This window comes from Labeo rohita, chromosome 13, assembly GCF_022985175.1.
Source record: "Labeo rohita strain BAU-BD-2019 chromosome 13, IGBB_LRoh.1.0, whole genome shotgun sequence".
Lineage (NCBI taxonomy): Eukaryota > Metazoa > Chordata > Actinopteri > Cypriniformes > Cyprinidae > Labeo > Labeo rohita.
The window spans coordinates 17,076,396-17,098,591 of NC_066881.1; the positions used below are offsets into that span (position 1 = coordinate 17,076,396).

A 22,196-nucleotide genomic window follows, 5' to 3' on the forward strand; every position below is an offset into this window, starting at 1 on the left:
TCAACCATAAAGCCATCTCCAACATCTCTGATGGTAGAAACTCAAATAGCTGTCATTTTACAGCGGAAAAGCCGTTCGTATGAGGAAAGAAAAAGCTGTCGCGTGCTTGCTAAGTCTTAAGTCAGCTTGTGCCTAAATGTGCTTATAGATTAAAGGTCATTTTGCTCCAGCGAGTCAGTTACGCACAATTAACTTTGAAAATCTGCCTGTCATGCTGTAATTCAATATAAGATCATAAAGGTTTCAATTTAAAACGTTCTGTACGAGTACATATCTATGATTAAATATGTGAGAACAGATGCCGGTACCGTCTGATTAGAGGCACAAGCAACTGGAGAAGAAAAACAAGTTAAAACAAGCATGAAATCAAATGGAGTGCACTTGGCGCCTGTGACGACAGCACCGGTCATGTCTAAAAGAGCTTGATGGGAAAGGTGTGACTAGCCGACATATACAATATTTGCTCTGTATGTGTATACATAGCAGTTCCTCTTACCAAAATTAGGCTGACTGTATGTGTCATTTACTGTACATCGAACATGCACCATATAATCAAAGTCGGCTTATGGTTTTCTTGCAGATGGATCATTACAGATCTGCAGTTAGAGCGCAAACACATATGTCGATATTAAGACGAAGCCACAGTGCATGACCGTGCAGTGCGTCACCGGGAAAATGGTTCAAGAACACAGCTGACTCGTTCAATTCTCTTACGCACAAAGATTTCCTGGAAGGCATCCAGTATTTACAATAATAGCAAGTGTCTGATTGATCATTTACAATAATGACATGTTAATACAATCATTTTGACTTAATATCAATATCTCTGGCCACTGCGGGATGTCGACCTACTGTAGAAATCTAACCAGTAGAGATGCAATAAAACGGCTTTATTTGTATGCCAGTACACCTAAAATCAAAGATAATGATGAAACCTGCTCATTTTATTATGAATTCTCTTCCTTTGTTTTGCCCAAATTAGTTTTGCAGTTGATGGCACCATGAAAGAAAACCAGCCAGATGTCCTTGTGTCCTTTGATTCGTTGCCCAAAAATTCTGTAAAACAAGTGCACTCATGATGTTTGGATTCTCACTCAATTATCTTCATTAAGCACAATAACAAACAAAAGCAATGGTGATTAGAGAGATTAGAGATGTAATAGAGATAATTGAAGAATAAACAAAGGATATGTGTATATATATATATATATATATATAGTTGTGTTCTAAAAATAGCAGTACAACATCAGTAATCTGATAAACTACTGTTGTTAGCAGTAGTGGTATTTCTGCATTGCAAATACAGTGCTTTGCATAAGTATTCATATTCTTTTCTGAAACACTTGAAATTGAGCTCAGGAACATTCACACGGCCTTGAAATATCTTAAGGAAAACCCAGTTTAGAGCATTCAGAACCTCAGACTGGGCAGAAGATTCACCATCCAACAGGACAATGATCCTAAGCTCAAAGCAAGAGTGGCTTAAAGACAACTCCCTGGATGTCCCTGGGCTTGAACCCAATCAAACATTTCTAGAGAAACCTGAAAATGTCTGCTAGCACCCATTCAAGCTGAGGTGAAGAGGTGAGAAGAATGGCAGATAACTGCCAAATGCAGATGTGCAAAGCTTGTTGCATCATACCTAAAAAGACTTGAGGCTGTAAAGGTGTTTCCACTAAGTACCGTGTTAAGGGTACGAATACTTATGCAATGTACTTACTTAAATTTTCTAATTTTAATAAATTTGCAAAGTTGTCACAAACCTGTTTTTTGCTTTGTCATTATGGTGTATGGAGTATAGACTGATGTGGTAAAAAAAAGTAATTTAAAGCAGTTTAACATAAGGCTATAACAAAATTTAAAAAAAAAAAATGAAGGGGTATGAATACTTTTGCAAGGAACTATAATTGACTTATGGAGTAACTGACTAATGCATTGGAAGAGATGTGTTCAAAATAATAGCAGTGAGGAGTTTAACTGGACAATTCATTCATTCTGTGAAAAAAACAGGAGTTGTTAATTGTCCTTTAATAAGCACACATTGTTTTAAAATGTATTTCCGTTTGAATTGCGAAGTAAATTGGGCCATTCCAAAAACTGTCTGGAGGAACAATGTAATCTGATTAAACAGTTGATTGGAGAAGGGAAAACATATAAAGAGCAACAAATTATAGGATGCTTGGCATGCAGTTTCTGAAAAATAAAGTCTCACAGGAACTGTGGAACGCAGTTTGTTCATCCTGGGCTGAAATACCTTTTTCTAGGTGCCAGAAGTTGGTTGACTTGTGCAACGCAGATGCTCAACAGTTATCAAAAGCAATGGTTATGCAACTAAATGTTCAGTAACTTTAAAATTTTAAAAGTAATTTCAAATTAAAAGTTTAAAAAGAGTCTTTGGTTTATAAGTATTTGAGTTTGAAGAGAAAAGTGTCAACACTGCTATTTTTTTTAGACTGATAACAGATAAACAGAGAAGTCCACTTCCAGAATGAAAATTTACAGATAATGTACTACCTACTCCCTTGTCATCCAAGATGTTCATGTCTTTCTTTCTTCAGTCGTAAAGAAATTATGTTTTTTGGACGACCCCAGCCGAGGAAGAAGGGTCTTACCTAGCGAAACGATCGGTTATTTTCAGAAAAATAATACAATTTATATATTTTTTAATGTCAAACGCTTGTCTTGTCTTACTCTGCCTGGACTCTTTTCCGGTTCATGACAGTTAGGGTATGTCGAAAAACTCCCATCTCATGTTCTCCCTCAACTTCAAAATCGTCCTGTATCGCTGTTTTACCTTTTTTGTTAAGGTTTTTTGTTTGCAAAGACTGGGTCGGTACTTCTGCAGCGATGTAGGATGATTTTGAAATGATTTTTGAAGTTGAGGGAGAAAATGCGATTGGAGTTTTTCAACATACCCTAACTGTCCTGACTCAGAATACACAGAGTTCAGGCAGAGCAAGACAAGATGAGCGTGAGATTAAAAAGTATTTAAATTGTATTTTTAAAAAATGAAGATAACTGATCGTTTCGCTAGATAAGACCTTTCTTCCTCAGCTGGGATCGTTTACAGCCGCATTTAAACTGCATTTTGGAAGTTTAACCTCGGGGCACCATACCAGTCCATTATGTGGAGAAAAATCCTGAAATATTTTCCTCAAAAAACAATTTCTTTACAACTGAAGAAAGAAAGACATGAAAATCTTGGATGACAAGAGGGTGACTACATTACATGTAAATTTTTGTTCTGGAAGTAGACTCCTTTAATATTCCTTTTCTTTGACTAATGTTAATAAATAAACAAACAAATAAACACTATAAGTACACGTTGTCAAGATTATGTACATGTTATATATATTCAAGATGCATTTTGGTAAAAGAACAACCACATAATTCTCAAAAATGATTCCACTATAAAAATCACAAACAACTAAGACCAATTTAATTAGAAAGACTAAAAATATGACCCTATTAGATCTATTGCAAGATATATAAATATGAATAGATGTATTATTATACAGTGCGGGAGTATGAAATTTAAATGTGTACACTAATCTATAATCCACTAATGCATTTAATAAAAGACAATGGTTTTTATAAGCCATTATAAATGGTTTTTATAAGCCTGTTTATGCAATAATCTTGCATAAACAGCCATGAAACTTGCATAAATGTGATTTAAAATTGTCCATTAAGGTAATTTCTCTTATGTACATATGAAAGTTTAATAACCTAAATAACTAAATAAAACATATAGAACGATAAAAGCAATTAAATATATTCGGCATCTTTAAATGCATTTCTCAAAGAAAGAAATCAAGCCAATATACTGCAATATACTGGATGTATTCACATATATCATACACAGACTGTACAACTGATTTGAAATAATTTAAGTTTCCCCAATTTCTAACTACATGAAAAAACAAACAACCTCAAAACTGGACTTGAGTGAGCGTCCAGCAAATTCTGCCTGTGACATACAATCATATATTATATAGAGCACCAAAATGTGCAATAATGCAATACAGACATTCAATAATAGACTAAAATAATGGACTAGAAGCCCTTTCCAATTTGAGTTAAAACTACTGTTTCACTAACTTATATTGCTTGCCACATCTTGTATATGGTCGACACCAATGTACTCAATAAAACCCACCAAGTTTATGTACAACCTAAAAGCCAAATCAATGAAATGCTAGCTTAAACTTTGGAAAAACTGTGATAATGTTGGGGGAAACTAAAATACAAGGTATATAAACATGAATTATGTCATAAACACATGATGACAGACTTCCTGAACAGCAGTTACAGATATGTTACATGACCACATATATATCAAGTAATCAGATGTTTTTTGGAAAAACAAAACAACACTGTCAAGGCACAACATAAATCTGATTACATTCTATTATATTGAGGACATATTAATCTGGATACAGAATAATAATGGCAGTAATAAATGTGGACATTACAATGCCCAAGTAGACCTCAATATCCATGTAATATACACTGAACCAGATACATGAGTCTTATAAAATGTGTTTTTTTTGCACATGCATGGATATTCATAGATATAACTGGACTCTGCACGAATACTGCAAGAAATATGTAATATATACAAAACAAAACAAAACAAAACAGATCCTCAGAGCTGCACGCAGCAACAACATGAGCCGCTGATGAGTCACTGCACGCGCTTCAATGTTTTACACTGCTGTGCTCAACCTTGAGAGAATATCAGCGCCACTTTAAATTAAAAGAGTGCAAGTCTTGTCCTTAGTGTGTGCAAAAACATTACAGATATGAAAAACGTGTCAGAACCATTGCATTGCTTTATCTCTTTTGAAGGTCCCTCTCTCTCCGTTTCCGTTCGCAATGGCATGCCAGGCCCATCTTTAGCCGCGCCGTAGCCCTCTAGTGGCTGAAAGCAAGAACCAAGTAGAGCCGGTGCCAGAGAAGAGCCGGCTGCCGCAGGGAGCCAGTCTGTTAGCCTCCCGGCAGGAAGCATGGCGAAGAGACAGGAAGAGAGAGCCTCGAATTTGCGGCCGTCCAGCACCCCCACCAACCAGGCACTGCCTCAGGGCCGATGAAACCTGCCACAAAACAGCGAGCAGACGCTAGTTTAGCAGCGATGCCAGCAGACGGGACGCGGAACAGATCTGAGCAATATTTAGAGGAAACGAGGCAGTGGAAAGAGCAGCTGATGGGATCGTTTTTTTTATTTTTAATCAACTGCGAGTCTATTACCACGCCGCTTGATGAATCAAGACCCCTGCCAGATACATACTGATGGATGCAAAGTAATTGCACTTTGTCTGTGAATTTGTGATCACAGACACAGTGCTATGGAGGCAGCATCATGTAACTTTTTGCTATATTTCACAGTTACATTACACTTACAGTACACTTTAGGACCTTAAAGGGACAGTTCACCCAGAAATGAAAAATCTGTCATTAATTACTCACCTTCATGTCGTTCCAAATGCATAAGACCTTCGTTCATCTTCAGAAAACAAATTAATATATTTTTGATGAAATACAAGAGCTTTCTGACCCGTTCAAGGCCCAGAAAGGTAGTAAGGACATTGTTAAAATAGTCCATGTGACCATCAGTGGTTCAGCCTGAATTTATAAAATAACTACTTTATTCAAATATTCAATCTTCTCTTTGGTTGCGTTGCTGTCTATGCAGGGTCAGAAAGCTCTTGGATTTCATCAAAAATATCTTAATTTGTGTTCTGAAGATGAACAAGAGTCTTATGGGTTCAGAAGAACATTAGCGTCAGTAATTAATGACAGAATTTTCATTTTTGGGGTGAACTAGTCCTTTAAGAGGATATGAGAATGCTTCCTGTGGAAACGGGCACTTTCTATCTTTATGGATTGAAGAAAAACTGCGGTGGACTATAGGTCAGTGAAAGGCTAATGTTCAATTATTATGGAAATAAAACATTATACTGACTGAAGCCCTTTTGTAATGTCTATTCAGTGCTTTACTTATCTCCCGCAATGTTTTAAATTCATCCTCCTTTGACCAGGTTGCTAGTGCACAAACATACCTGGTAAACTGTTTGCTTTCTTCATGGACTTCCATTTCTTTGCTTTTAAATTCATTAAGTTCTTTACGTATAGCAGCCTAGGACAGGAAAAAAGAAAGGACATTAGTGATGGTGACAACTGAAGGTTTTTAAATTAAACACTTTTGAAAACAACACAAACTAAAAACAGTTTTTATAACAGACTACCATTTAGGATTGGTAAGACTTGTTTCTTAAAGATTTCTCAAACAATTTAAAATGACTGTTTTCTATTTGATTATATTTTAACATGTAATTTATTCCTGTGCCATTACTCCAGTCTTCAGCGTCACAGGATCCTTCAGAATTCTAATATCCAATTTTGGTTCTTATGAAACATTTCTTATCAATGTTAAATATTTTTGTGGAAACCATGATACATTTTTTTTTTTTGCAGTATTCTTTGTTGAACAGTAAGTTTAAAATAATTTATGTGAAATGCATTTTGAAGTGTATTATACATAATTATATGTTAATATAATGTTTTATTTTAATTTAAAAACTGCACACTTTATTATCATGAACTAATGACAAGACAAATATTTACATTTTTGTTAATTACCATATTTTAATGCATGAGTCACATGCCCAGTAGGTGGCAGCTGTGACCATACAAAAGTAATGTAATGTAAAATAACTTAACATCATTGATCATTGATCACACTATCTAGATTTATACAAGAGAAAAACTTACTTTTATGCATAGTTAATATTATGCAGTTGATGGTCCAAAGTGTTAACAAACAATAACAATATAGGCAGTTAGTGAATGTGTTTAATCTGCTTATTAATTATAAATCATAAAGGAATGGTTGTATTGAATTAAAATGCCCATAAAATGACCATGGGCTGTCAAACTGCCAAAAATGGCCTATAAATACACTAAAAAACAACATGATTTTCTGTGTTCAACAGCAGAGTTTAGATCAATATGGATATAAATATGTAAACCAAATATTTACACAATTTTTTAGACTAAACTACTCCCTTTTTGGAAGAATCATTAAAGCATTTGTACTCAGAAATATCTAAAATGATCTAAGATCTTTTAATCTTTATAACCAATAAAATGAATTAGTTTATAGTTTAAGATTTAATATATATATATATATATATATATATATATATACATATAAAACAAAAAATTAAAAGTAAAAATAGTTTTTATTTGTGTTTTAGTGCAGTTTAATGTCACTATAAAGATATTATCTACATATTTTTTAATCATCTATGTTATTTAAAATGAAAAAATCCTACTATTCATCAAACTTGATCATAAGTTAGCATGGTGTATGTGCATATGTGGTATTTGTGAGGCAAGAATATATTGAGAATTCAATATAGCACAGCATTCACAATGTAAGCGATGGTAAGAGAGAGAACTGGCTTACTTTGTCTGCAGGGGTTAACCTGGTCCAGGGCTTGTCAGCACGGCGATCGTAGTCTTTTGCATCTGTGACCTCCACGTATTCATTGAACCGCAAAATTCTCCGTGCCACCAGCTCTGCAACTGTGGGCCGGACGCTGAGCTACAGACACAGAGCAATCCCTTGAGTCACATTTTAATGTGTGCGCAGTCACCTTTAATAGGAGTTAAACATGTTTCTTCTAGCCTAAGTAATACCTTATGTGTATGAAACAATGAAAATGTCAAACTAAATTTCTTCTTTGATAACAAAGCCAGTTGGATGTGACTGACTTCACTAGTAAAAACATTTAGAGATGGTTTCTAAACCTGCAGTCATTTGTCTGAAAAGCACTGTGCATTATTCAACTAGAACAGGTCAATTTTGAGAAAATCTCTGTAACTGACTATTGAACCATTTTATAGATCTGGTTTATCTGCCCGATTACGTCCCCTGTCCTAATTTTCTTCATAATATAGGACATTAGCAGCAAACTAAATTAGAAGGCCATAATTAAAACGGTCAGACTTCCAGCCACTTCTGGCCACCACTCTCACAACACATCAGGAATATAAATCTCTTTTATACATTGTAATTAGGAGTCAGCAAGTGGGTTGCAGACACAACCAAATTAACAGAGTAACATCTTAGAATATTAAATTATGAATTCAAATACATCAAAATGTCAATTAGTCTTTGTGAAAGTGATGTATTGAGCTACTAGTCTCCTCATATTTTATTTTTCTTCCTTGTAAGGCCAGCAGATGGCGCGCAATGCCCCACAATCCCATATTTTCCACTAGATGATGTCACAGTGATGATTTTGATTCATGATGATTCATAACCTGTTTTCACTGTATTTACTCAAGATTATTTTGGAAAGATTTAGAATTCTATATTAATAGAAAACGTGAGTGTATGACAGAATGATAATAGAATGATAGAGTGTATATTTGAAAATACAGATAATGATTATACAGAGAATGAAAATCTGAAATGTTAAGAACAACATATAAATGTATTTTATTAGGAAAATACCATATACATACAATGAAGTGGGCTTAATGTAAACCAATTTTTACATTTTATAAATGTTCTGAAAGCACTGAAAATTATGTAATTTTCTTTCATTTCTTTTATCTCTTTCCTTTTCTTGTTTTTTTTAACCCTCTGGCAGCTAATGTTAATGCAATAATACAAAGCATTAAAAAAAAAAAAGATTAATATCTTCTTGCAGTTTTATGCTAAAGTAACAGGTTATGAGTTATTTGAAATTAGTGCAATACATTAAACTTATACCTGTAATGTTTTAATTTCTATGGAATCCCATTTCTGCCCCATAAGAAAAAAATCATGCTTTGAGAAATCATAATTATGATATAAGAAGTCAAAATGAGGCGACACTTAGTCAGTTATAACAGGAAATTTTTGTTTCAGAATTGTGACTTCCTGTCTCCATTTAGATTTGTCACAATTATGACTTTTCATCTTTTTATCTCATAATGGTGACTTTGTAATGACTATGATTTACCAAAGCATGTTTTTTGTTTTGTTTTTCTTTTTTCATATATTTCTGACAGATTCAACAAATGATGACTGTACCTTTCGGGATAGTCTTCTTTTAATCTCCTGCTTGGCCTCTTGTTCCTCTTCCTCATTTTTCTCTAAAGAGATACAAGAAAGATATTTGTCAGTTTTTATCATATCATTATGACCAATATTTGCTCTGAAATTGAAATACAACCTTTGACAGTTATCACAAAACTCGGAATAAGACTTTACCACAACCAAGGTCACTCAAGACTAATCGAAATGTATTTAACAATGCTGATTATTTTAGTCTTTCTTATCAGTAAATGATCATAATACAGTGAAAACCAGCAAAACATAACATTAAGTGGTAGTCTAGAATCAAAGCATGGTCAGTAATGAGTTCAAATCTTAATTGTGTAACATTAGCCAAATACTGACCCCAATATGGCCCCATGAGAATTGCATCTATCCTACACTGACCTCTTGATTTAAATGGTCCTGCTGTTGTGATGTTATGCAATATTCAAAACATTTACATACCTTCTATTATTTTTCTATTCATAAGACAACCTAAGAATTCCAAATGACTGATCTTATTTAATAATGTCTTTCTCACTTATTCTTCAGGAAACAATAATAATGACTTGTTTATATATTATAACTCTAGATTTGGGACATTCAAGCTGCAAAAGATCAATTATATCTCAGGTAAGCAGTGAGCTTTAGGCAACTCTTTGATGAATTGTTTACACCTGCCTGTTTGTCAGCATATAGCTTACAGCTTGTTAGAGCAGAGCTCCTTCATCACATTCCTAGCCTTCATCAATTATATCACACAAAACCAAGGCAACAGAAAAGGCAGAACGACAGGGGCTGAGACACACAGCGATGCCTGTAACTCAACGAATGTCTCTGCAACATCACAAGCAGCAATAAGCAAGAACAAACATTAAAGCCCTGGGCATCCTAAACAAAGCAACTGTCTACAAACTATGAGATTGAGACATACGTTTTAGAATATTTCGCTGTTCAAGTTCTTCTGTGGTGGGCCTTTGGCTCAGCCGTCTATGGGAGGAAGAAAACAAGAATCAGTCTGGGAGGAACCACAAAGACTACTGATGAATCTTTAGAGTGTGTTTTGCAAAGGAAAAAACAGGCTCAAATTATACTTCAAGTCAGGTGTATCCAAACTTTTGATTGACAGTATGTTGAATGTTAGTGTCCAAAACAGAACAGCATGGTTTAACGTACCTCACTAGTTTACTGCCGATCTGCTGTCGTAGCTCCTGTCGCTCTGTCTCTGAGGTCCGTGGGAGAATGTTCTTCTCTTCTAGCTCCTTCTTGCTGGGCCTGTTACCAAGTTTGATGGCAAGCGTGTCCTTGCGGCGAATTTTGCTGGCAAGTGAGCCTACAAACAGAAAAATTAACAACACACTATGTGTGATATTCTTAACATATTGGTTATCGGGCCAAATATTAGAGTTATTTTAATGTATCATTATAGGTAAATGGATATACAGTTGTGGTCAAAAGTTTACATGCACCTTGTAAAATGTGACCAAAATAAGAGAGATTACTGCATGTTATTTTTTATTTAGTACTGACCTGAATAAGATATTTCACATAAAAGACATTTACATGTAGTCCACTAGTAAATAAGCTGGGTTTATACAAATGACCCCATTTAAAAGTTTACATACGTTTGATTCTGTTTTGTTACCTGAATGATACACAGCTGTTTTTTTTTTTTGTTTAGTGATAGTTCATGAGTCCCTTGTTTGTCATGAAGCTAAACTGCCTGCTGTTCTTCAGAAAAATCCTTCAGGTCCCACAAATTCTTTGGTTTTTCAGCATTTTTGTGTATTTGAACCCTTTCCAACAATGACTGTATGATTTTGAGATCCATCTTTTCACACTGAAGACAACTGAGGGACTCATATGCAACTATTTGAGAAAGTTCAAACACTCACTGATGCTTCAGAAAGAAAGACAATGCATTAAGAGCTTCTGAAGGGCAGTAGTAAATGAAAAGAAATAAGATATTTAGGCAAAATAAGAGAAATGTACAAATCCTCTTTCTGTTCAAAAGTTTACACCCCTGGACTTTAATGCATCATGTTCCTTCTCAGTGAGAAAATATGGACCTCAAAATCATACAGTCATTGTTAGAAACAGTTCAAATGCACAAAAATGCAGAAAAACCAAAGAATTTGTGGGACCTGAAAGATTTTTCTGAAGAACAGCGGGCAGTTTAACTGTTCAGGACAAACGGGGGACTTATGAACTACTATCACTAAAAAAAAACAGCTGTGGATCATTCATGTAATAACACAGTATTAAGAATTAAGCGTATGTAAACTTTTGAATGGGGTCAATTTAATAAATACAACTATTATTTACTCTTGTGGACTATGTGTAAACGTCTTTAATAAAATATCTTATTCAGGTCAGCACTAAATAAAAAATGACATGCATTTAATATGATAAATAACATTTTGCAGATTGTACAAGGTGTATGTAAACTTTTGACCTCAACTGTATATTTGTATATAATGGCTGATATTGTGATATTTTACTTTGATTTTGATTGTTGATGATAACAAAGGTAATCTAAATGTGAAACTTTATATTATAATGTTGTGACGCCTAATTCACCTGCAGCATTATTTGTGTGTGTGTGTTTTAAATTTCATTTACTTAGACAAAACGGTAAATACTTTCATTATCTGTCATTTATTAGTTAAAATTATTATTAGCTTATCTGCAATGGACAGTACTTTAGTACCAGCGCAACCCTATAAAATAAATAAATAAAATAAAAACTTGAGGTATTTGCATTCTGACACCATTGAAGCATCTTCAGATTGCAGCATGGAAAGTACAGCAAATGATAAACAGGCCTCAATCTTTGCAGGAATGTGTTGTGCATACTGCTCCAGCAGCAAAGTCTGCATAGTAACCAGCATGTCAGAAAGTAATGCTGACTAGACACAGCATGTTTTTCCAGTTTGACAAACTAAAGGCTCATAGCTTCAAAGAATTCTGGCAAAGCTGTGATCCAAAAGAAACTTGTAAAATGCAGATACCAAGAATGAAACCTCTTGGAAATGTATCAGCAGTACTGTTGTGTCGTTTATACATAAACATTATTCTATTACTAGAATATTCCAGATGAATAACCAGAATAACTGCATATTTAGGGCCATTTTTTTTATAAATGGTCTTTTTAATTGCCTTTAGTAACAGAATGCATAGAGAAAATAGGGCTGGGATCTAAAAAACAAACCAGATTTGAACACATACTAGAAGTATACTCATCATCCTCATCCTCCTCTTCATCATCCTTGTAGAGTATAGGTCCATCTGAATCGGAGTCGTTGCCCTGGTTTTCTCGAATGGAGTCAGGAATGATGGTCACGTCTGGACTTTCCACATTGACGGTTTGTTGTCTCTCTCCCTCCTCAGTCCCAACAGTCCTACAAAAGACAAAGCAAAATACTCATTCATTTTAGCTAAACCATTCATTGGGTTGAGCAGATATGTGACCCTGGACCACAAAACCAGTCTTAAGTCGCTGGGGTATATTTGTAGCAATAGCCAAAAATACATTGTATGGGTCAAAAGTATTGATTTTTCTTTTATGCCAAAAATCTTCAGGAAACTTAATTTTTGATTAGTAATACACATTAGTAAGAGCTTCATTTGGACAAATTTAAAGTTTTTTTGCACCCTCAGATTCCAGATATTCAAATAGTCATATCTCTGCCAAATATTGTGCTATCCTAACAAACTATACATCAATCGAAAGCTTGTTTATTCAGCTTTCAGATTATGTATAAAGCTCAACTTCGAAAAAATTGACCCTTATGACTGGTTTTGTGGTCCAGGGTCATATTATAATCAGTTTACATAATCAAATAAGGAAAATAAGTCAACTTATTCAAGACATTAAACGGATCACACATCATCAATTTTGCAGCCTATTTAGAATTTCAGTAAAGTCTTTCTGTGCCAAAGGAGTCTACCCCCTTCTACCCTCTCTCTCTGACTCTTTGAAATAAATGGTTTGTTTTTGGCTGCTGTGCCTCTTCACATGTGAGGTGAGTTAAATGCTGTAACACTGTAAATAGCACAAGTTTGACAAACTGTCCAGCATACATGCTGATTCATCATCACATAACCCCTACAGTGTAGCTGTTTTACTGTAATACTGTAAGTCTAGCTAAAATGTTGGTTCTACACAATCATGTGATGATGTACTAGACGACTCATATTACTACAACTTTATTACTAGCCAAATTTCCTGTCATGCAAGATACGAGATCAAGGTCTATCTGATGTCTCATGAAATACTGATAACAAAACCATTTTGGCAAACTATGAATAAACAGCACGACTAAAAAAAAGCAACAGAATTACACTACTTAGGGTCAATATTGATGTTTTTCTAAAAGAAATTAATATTTTCATTCAGCGACAACACATTAAATGAATCAAAAGCAACAGTAAATACTTTTACATTTTTATAAAATATTGTACTTTAAACAAACTCTGTTCTTTTGAACTTTCTATTCATCAGTTCATTTTTTAAACTTTCTATTCATCAAGCCTATTTCTGCCACATAAGTAAAAAAAAGCCATGGTTTGAAAAATCATATGACGCAAGTAGTCAAAATTATAAAATGCTTAGTCAGTTATGACAGGACACATTTATCATAATTATTTCAGAGTTATGACTTCCTGTCTAAATTTAGATTTGTGTCATAATTGTGACTGTAATGGTCCATAACGGTCAAATTTACGGTCAAAAGTTTAAAGTCGGTACAGATGTTTTCCTAAAAGCAATGAATGTTTTCATTCAGGGACGTTGCATTAATTGATCAAACATTTTATTTTAAATAAACAAATAATAATGTTCTTTTGGACATTCAATTCATCAAAAAATCCCGAAAAAAGTATCACAGTTTCTACAAAAATACTAAACAGCAAACTGTTTACAAATTGCTCGAGCAGCAAATCAGAAAATTAGAATAATTTCTGAATGATCATTTGAAACTGAAGACTGGAGTAATGATGCTGAAAATCCAGCTTTGCCATCACAGGAACAAAATACATTGTATAATTTATTTAAAGGGGTCATCGGATGCAAACTTCACTTTCACATGTTGTTTTAAAATTAATGTGTGTTGGCAGTGTATGTACAAATCTACCCTATAATGATAAAAATCCATGCAGTACTTTTTAATTAATCTGTAAAAATAATCTCCCCTTTTTCAAATCAAGCCATTCTCAGATGCCGTCACACCGACAGAGGCCACTCCCATGATAGTTGATTGACATGAGCGTCTTACCTCAGCTCAGGTGTAACAGTCGGCCCTCTTTGTTTCGATGCCGGAGCAGGGATGTAAGTTAGACAAGAATAAATAATGGATGTAATAATGAACATCTGAGCTGCTGAAGATGCAGTAGATTACATTTGTTTGTGAAGGGAATGCACCTCCCGATCTACATAAATGCATCTATGTTCGCGCAAATCATTTGTGATTCAGCTTCACTTACAACAGAAGTGAGTATAAGGGTTTTTGTATGAATCTCAGCAATCACCTTTCCTAATAACGTGCTAGTTAGCAAGTTTCACGGCTAAACGCATTAAATGCAGCTGAAGTTTTTAACCAAATTTTTTTAACCAAAGTATATTATAGACTTTTCATTAAGACCCTAAAGAATCATATCAACTTGTGGAAAATGGGCATCCAATGACCCCTTTAAGAGTAGTATATAATTGTTTTTACTGTATTTTGTATCAAACAAATGCAGTCTTGACCCCATACATTTGAACAGTAGTGCACATTGTTGTAAGTTAACCCTAGTCTCATTAAACATTTCACTGGAGAATGACACAGAGCATGACTCATGTGTAACAATCATATTACCTGAAGGGGAAATACAAAGTAAGAGCTCATGACACACAGACACGCACGTATTATATAATTAATATCAGTAGCACAACAATATAGTATAGTGAATTTACATGAAAATTGACAACATATGTAAACTGACCTCTGTGTGTGGTCTGCCACTGCCCTCTCTTTCTCCGTTTCACTCTCTGTGCTCACAGGTTGCCCTGAAGTGTCTGAAGAAAGTCCATTTGAAGATCCAGTAAAGGACGTTTCCTCTGTGGTTTGGTTAACATAGGGTTGCTTTTTGTCCTTCTCTGCAGAGGATTCTGAGAGATGACTGGCACCCTTCCCATTCTGAGATGTCTCCTCAGCCTTATCAGTATTGGAGGTCACTTCTTTTTTCTTTTGGCCCTTTTTAGAGCTTTCAGCAGTCTCGGACGGGGTTTTGGAAGTGGGCCGTGGTGACCTGGAAGGTTCGGTTTTCTTGGCAGACTTGGGTTGCGCTGCTGTTACTTCTAAGTTGTTGCTCTTTGGGGTCTTCGAGCAGGTCAATGAACAAGATTGTCCTGAGGCCTGAGAGGAACTCTTTGATGTGCCTGCAGTTTTCTTAAGATTTGAAGGTTTAGCTGTGAAGAAATTCAGGGAAATCAGAGACTTAGATCTTGGAACGATGAGTTTATGGACAGACCAATAACAACAGTGGCATTTTAAATGGATTTTCGAAGAATAAAAACCGATTGCTTAAGAGATAATTACAGAACAGAAAAGATAATAAGATAAAACAGTATGTTCACATGCAGGTTCACCGCTAAAAACAAATTTCCTATGTGAAGGTCACTGCTGACCAAAGATAAGAGTTTAGTTTAACATTCACAAGAGCCAGGAAGAAACACTGTAAAACTATAAAACACAATAACCTTACATTCACTTGTGTATTCAAAAAAAAAAATGCACAATGTTCATTTAAATAAATAAATGCTTTAGCGAAAAGAGAAAGCAGTCAAGCCACCAATGATGAGCTGCACCAAAGACACACAATGGATAGGTAGGACAAAGGAATAGCACAATCAAAAATAATAAGCCCCTGTTTATAGACTATTACATGAGTGTGGCGTACATGCACAAAGTCCCAGTTCCATGCAAAATGCAACACATTTATTGTACCATTATATTCAGACATAAAGGCAAACATCAATAAAAGATAATGTGTTTAACCAATGAAACACTAGACATGTAATGCAGGCACAATAGAAACAAAAGAAAGCCATACTGGGCCACAAATGAATCAAGATGTCACTTTGCACAGTGGATACCAATCCCAAGCTAGTAAAACCATATAACTACAAAAAAAAAAAAAAAAAAAAAAAAAAAAAAAAATGCTGTCTAGCAAAATGCGCAATTTCCCGTTCTCAAATAGACTGACAAACTTTTTCTAAATGTTCCTCAAAAGACCAAGTTGGTTCCCAGTGAGCCCGGTCAGGGGGAAAGAGACGCAAAGAGGACCCCTCCATGCAGAGCTTGTTCACCACGCATGCAAACACGATGCTCTATTTACATCACTAACACGTGTACTTACCATTGCCACGAGTGGCAGTTCGGGTGGTTTGTTTGGGTGGAGGAGCGGAGACCTGCTTATTGGTGCTCTTGGTTACCTTTTTAGCCCCTGCTTGGCCCCCTTTCTTCACGCCTGTGCTTGTTGCCTCACCAGAGGGTTTTTGGGGTGTGGTCTGATGTTTTTTAGTAGGGGTTTTTGGAGCGGCTGACTCACTGGCCTGCGGGCTGCATTTGCTGTCATTCTTCTCTACAGGAGCACAGAGGAGCAGAGCACCCTAAACTGTTATTGACTAGGAAGACCCTTATGGGAATGCTAATTAAGAAAGCATTCAGCACTAAATTCTGATTAGATAAGCCACGTTCTACAGCATTTTAAACACACAAATATGACCAAACATTATATGTGACCCTGGACCACAAAACCAGTCTTAAGTAGCATGGGTATATTTGTAGCAATAGCCAAAATAATTAAGATTTTACATAAAGATCATTTCCTACCATTAATATATCAAAACTTAATTTTTGATTAGTGATATGCATTGCTAAGAACTTCATTTGGACAACTTTAAAGGTGTTTTTCTCATTAATTGGATTTTTTTTGCACCCTCAGACTCTTACCCTTATGACTGGTTATATAATAATGCGGAGCTAGTGACACTAAACAGCCTACAGTATAGCTTTTGAACTATATTAATTGGCTGACAAATAATAAATATTGTCATGGTCATATTCAGCAAGGATGCATTAAACTGATCAAAAGTGAGAGTGAAAACATTTATGATGTTAAAAAGGTTTCTTTTTTAAATAAATACTGTTTTGAACATCAAAGAATTCTGAAAAAAAATGTATTATGGTTTCAACCAAATATTAAAAAGAACTGTTTTCAACATTGATAATGATAAGAAATGTTACTTGAGCACCAAATCAGCATATTAGAATGATTTCTGATGGATCACGTGACACTGAAGACTGAAGTAATAGCTACTGAAAATTCAGCTTTGCCATTAAAGGAAAAAAAAAAAAAAGTTTAATTTAGCAAAATAGGAAACTCTAGTTTATTAGCGGTTGTAATAAATGACATTTTAAATATATATATAATTAATAACACTTTACAGTAAGGAGTCATTTGTTCACATTAGTTATTGTATTAACTAAAATGAACGAGTAATGAACAATACATTTATTACACTATTTATTCATCTTTGTTAATATTAGTAAATAAAAATACAGTTGTTTATTGTTTGTACATGTTATTTCCCAGTGCATTAACTAATGTTAACAAATACAACTTGTGATTTTAATAATGCATTAGTAAATGCTGAATTTAACATTAACTAAGATAAATGCTGTAGAAGTATTGTTTATTCTTAGCTCATGTTAACTCAATGTAGTTAACCATATTGTAAAGTGTTACCAGATAATTCTAAAATGAAAAAACTTTTATAACATTTTTTATAACAACAATTTTTCACAAAATTGTATTTTTTGATCAGATAAATGCAGCCTTGGTGAGGCTTCTTTTAAAAGCTTAGACTTTTGAACAGTAATGTGTGTATAATTAATTATTAGTAATTTAATTTGTTTATTTAAGCTATTTATTGAACACTGGTCTTAAGCTCTCGGCACTGTTTTATAGAAAACGTTTTATAATGGGTGTTTTTAGGTACGGCGGAAACGCCTCAAGTTTTTATTAATGCTTCATTGAATTTATTCCCCAAGGTCTCTCCAAAATTAGCCACATGAAGAATAAAATATATTCATTGGTGGGAGAAAAAAGTGGTGGAAACAATTACAGAATTGTTGTAGAATAAAGAGGCAGACACGTTAAAAATACAGTTTTGACATTTCCCTTGCGCATCTCATGACTGTGGCCACTTCTGCCCACAACTCTGATGAAAAACCAAAAAACAAAATGATGTCAGTCTAAATGCCATAATAACCATTACCTAAAAGGATGTTTTAAATATAAAGCATTTCATGCTATTATTAAAAATGGTTTTAATATAACTTCAACGAAATCTATATTGCACTGCACGAACTGAGAGACTTAGACAATCAAGACATTCATTAAAGACATATATAGAGAAAAAAACATTGAGACCTAACACACTTCAGAAATAACCTTCTCAGGAAATACCCTTGTTCTACAAATAACGTTGTTTGTACAGTTTATTAAAAACTTGACCACATCTTCATTCATTTTACTGAACAAGATAAAACTTGCTTCTGAGAAGCTCAAACTTCCTCTAAACAACACACTATATTTTTTTTACAGTCCTTATCCACCCATGTTGATACATTTGCTCTTACAATACAAGCGTTGATTTTGTTCAGCCACAATGATATGAAATGATATGGATGGTGTGATGTGCAGAAATTACACTGCAACAGCCATTTTAATATGGATCACTTTGCTCTGCCCATGCAGTGAACAAAATGCTGTGAAGAAACTTAAAGGCCACAACATGAGCATGCTGAAAAACCCATGAAGGGACCCTCCAGTTAGACTAAATAATTTAACCTGTGAGTAGCTTGAGCTTAAAACATCAAAAGATAGATTAGTATTGCTGTTAAACTCATGTTGAAGATTCAGCGCTTTGTTTTACCTCTTTCTGCTAGATTAAACAGAAAAACGGTACCTTCTGGGTCCTCTGCCACTGCCGCCAAGTCTGCTTTGTCTTCTGGGACCTGTTCTGGTGTTTCGATGTCTACTTTGACCTTTTCAGTAACTCCACTGGGCACTGCATGACCATTCAAGGTCTCGGTGTTCAAAGGATCATCTAAAGATAGGCAAACGGCTCAGTTATCGTAGAATCACAACTACATGCATGCTATTCAGTAAAAACATTTCTGTTTGCATTAATATTCAAGTCAATCCGCAGATGTTCTTATAAAACCTTTGGTTTCCTCATGCAAGACTGAGAGCTCAATAGAAGGCCTAACAAGAGTATTACTGAAATTCTTTACTCTGAAGATTGAGAGTGATTGTGTTGTTCTCCCAAAGTAAGTACATTTCAAAATGATGGATGTGAACAGTACATCTAAGAAACGCTTAGCTTTTATTATATGGATGGATAACATCAATTAAAGCCATGTAATGGAAAACATTTCTGGGTGGTAGAACAAATTATTAATCTTAATTGCTAAAGCACCCTATGCATATCAGTTGTTTACACAGTGGTAACCGCAGCTATCGACACTGATAAAAGTTCTAATGAATTTGTCTTCCACTGTAGGTGGTGGTACCACAGTGGTTAAAGTTTAAAGACTGCATCTGATAACCCACCAGCATCAATTCATGTGAAAAACACAGAATATTCCTCCACTTAACCTGTGAATATATTCACCAATGAATATATTTTCTCATCACATTCACTTCGTATGAAATCTCACCTTGGTCTGGAATAAGAACACCTTTTCTTATGAGCTCTTCTCGAGTTTGCCTGGTGGATATTTTCCTCTCCAGAACTATAAAGATGAAGGAGACAGAACATATCAAGATATCATTATATTTAGGCCACTATGTTGGTTCACAGAGTTCAGTGAAAGTGCAGGCAGCTGCCAGCTGTAATACGTATAATAAATTTTATGATCCATCCAACATAATCACCAACTAAATGTCATACTGGATGATGTAACTTTCATAAAATTGTGAGGGAGCATCATGAAAAGCCAAAAGGGTATCACTTAAAGACTAGATTCTGAATATATACAGTTGGATGTGTTGTTCCAAGCACAAATATTCAAACAAAATGCTATTAATAAACGGGGAGATACCTTTTGAGAGGTCCTGGAACTTATCACTGGTTCTCTTCTTTCTCCATTTCCAAGGTTTAAAGATCTTGCCCAGAGAAGAGAGCTTCCCCTTTCCTTTCAGCTGAGGAGACTGCGAGCTTCCCACCACCACATCACAGTTGGCCAGAGAAGATTTTTCCAGTCCCTCCACTAAAAGTGAATCACAGCAAGAACACAATTTTGAATGGACCGAATTAAAAAAAAAAAACTGAGCTGACCCCTAAACAATGGAAAACAGCCAGCTGGTGTTTATAACAGGAAATACTTGTGTGAATGAATGTTTCTGACTATAACAACAGACATTAGGGCAACCTTAAGCAACAAGAACAACTAGCTGCCTCTTTCCACAATCAACATACCAAAACAGGGTATACAATAGCCTCAAGTTTGGAAAAAGCTGATCGCCAACCACAGGTCACTGAGCAGAAGTTCTGACTAACATATTTCATCAAGGACACATAAAACTGATCAACTGTAAAGAACTAATGTTAATTAACTCTTTTCTATTTCAAATAAATGCTGTGCTTTTAAACCTTCTATTCATCACAAAAAAAAAAAAGTACATTTTAAAACAGTAAAATTCAAAACAGCATTCGTGGCTTTCTCGCCTCCCCTGAGCCTATTGAGATTTAACAGACGCTGTGAATTTGGTGGGGGGTAATTGAGAACGAATGGGAGAAAGACACGTGAACGGAGGCATCCCAATATGATTGGTTATGACTGGTTATGTTCAGCTGTGATTGGTTCATATGATAAATCATGCCTCGTGTGTTCGTGCGTGTTCCACATTCGCGAAACAGTCTGAATGTTAATGTGAAGACTTATGTAAGAAAAGTAAACAAACAACTCACACACTTAGATATAACCCCTTTGTTACATCAAAATAAGATTTAAAATGATCCGAAAACACGATCTGTGGGAGTTTTAGTGAGTAACCAGTTTGGTGAAACTGAAAGAAAATCTGTCTTTGACGAAAATTTACCGAGCTTTGAAAACCGATGAGCCAAAAAATTCAAAAATTGTTAAAAGTTAACAATTAAAAAGAATAGCTGAACATAAGTTCACAAATAACATACACTATATTGCCAAAAGGGTGGACACCCCCTTCTGATGAACAGTTGACTACCTTAGTAATTTCAATGAGTATAAATCTTAATGTTTAAGCATATAATGATTTTCTAGGGACTTCTAATTTTATAGCAGCAGTTTAGACAGGACCCTTTTCTATTCTAGAATAACAATGCATCTGTGTATAAGGCAAGGTTGAAAAAGAAATGATTGATTCAGTCAGTGTGGAAGAACTTGACTGGTCTGCATAAAGCAAAGTCCTAAACCCAGCTAAACAAGTTTGGTGTGACTTTAAATGCAGACCTTGAGCCAAAAACTCAACACCAAACAACAGTTACTTGTTCATATGGGTACAGTCATTTTAGACTCTGCCAAAACTGTTGCAACAGAGATGGAAATACAATTTTTAAATACATGAATGAGGTTTCCATCTTTGTTGCCACAGTTTTGGAAGTGCCTTTTTCTGTTCTGAAAAGGGGGGGTGTTACAATACTTTTGCCCATATAGTGTCTGTACAAGTCATTTAGTGATGAGTTGTTGGCTCAAGGTTGATTTAAAGGCACACCAGAGGTGTTCAGCTGGGATTAGGATTTTGCTTTCTGCAGACAAGCCAAGTTCTTCCACATTGCCTGAATCAATCATTGCTTTTTTGAACCTTGCCTTATACACAGATGCACTGTCATGTTAGAATAAAAAAAAGGGTTCTGTCCAAACTGTTGCTTTAAAGAGTTGCATTAGAAGTGCACAATTCCCTAGGCCTAAAATATTATTATATGCTGAAACATTAAGATTTGTACTCATGAAAATTACTAAACTAGTCTAACTAGTTCCTGTTCCTTAGAAGCCAATACTTTTGGCAT

General features: G+C 35.0%; 1 protein-coding gene across 5 annotated transcripts in view; it reads right to left on the reverse strand.

Annotated features, from left to right (window-relative positions):
• Positions 1-3,824: 3,824 nt before the first annotated feature.
• Positions 3,825-22,196, reverse strand: part of phactr2 (phosphatase and actin regulator 2) — a 46,075-nt gene continuing 27,703 nt past the window's right edge. For 4 of the 5 annotated variants that reach the window (XM_051126695.1, XM_051126697.1, XM_051126696.1 and 1 more), the window contains 12 exons: positions 20,251-20,418; positions 19,867-19,941; positions 19,113-19,253; positions 16,496-16,720; positions 15,080-15,545; positions 12,323-12,495; positions 10,271-10,427; positions 10,029-10,084; positions 9,089-9,150; positions 7,472-7,609; positions 6,063-6,139; positions 3,825-5,096 (listed from right to left, as the gene is read on the reverse strand). In XM_051126695.1, coding sequence (XP_050982652.1) covers positions 5,081-5,096; positions 6,063-6,139; positions 7,472-7,609; positions 9,089-9,150; positions 10,029-10,084; positions 10,271-10,427; positions 12,323-12,495; positions 15,080-15,545; positions 16,496-16,720; positions 19,113-19,253; positions 19,867-19,941; positions 20,251-20,418 — 1,754 coding nt within the window. In that variant the 3' untranslated portion in view covers positions 3,825-5,080. The remainder of the gene's footprint in view (positions 5,097-6,062; positions 6,140-7,471; positions 7,610-9,088; positions 9,151-10,028; positions 10,085-10,270; positions 10,428-12,322; positions 12,496-15,079; positions 15,546-16,495; positions 16,721-19,112; positions 19,254-19,866; positions 19,942-20,250; positions 20,419-22,196) is intronic. The other variant, XM_051126699.1, reaches the window with a different exon arrangement.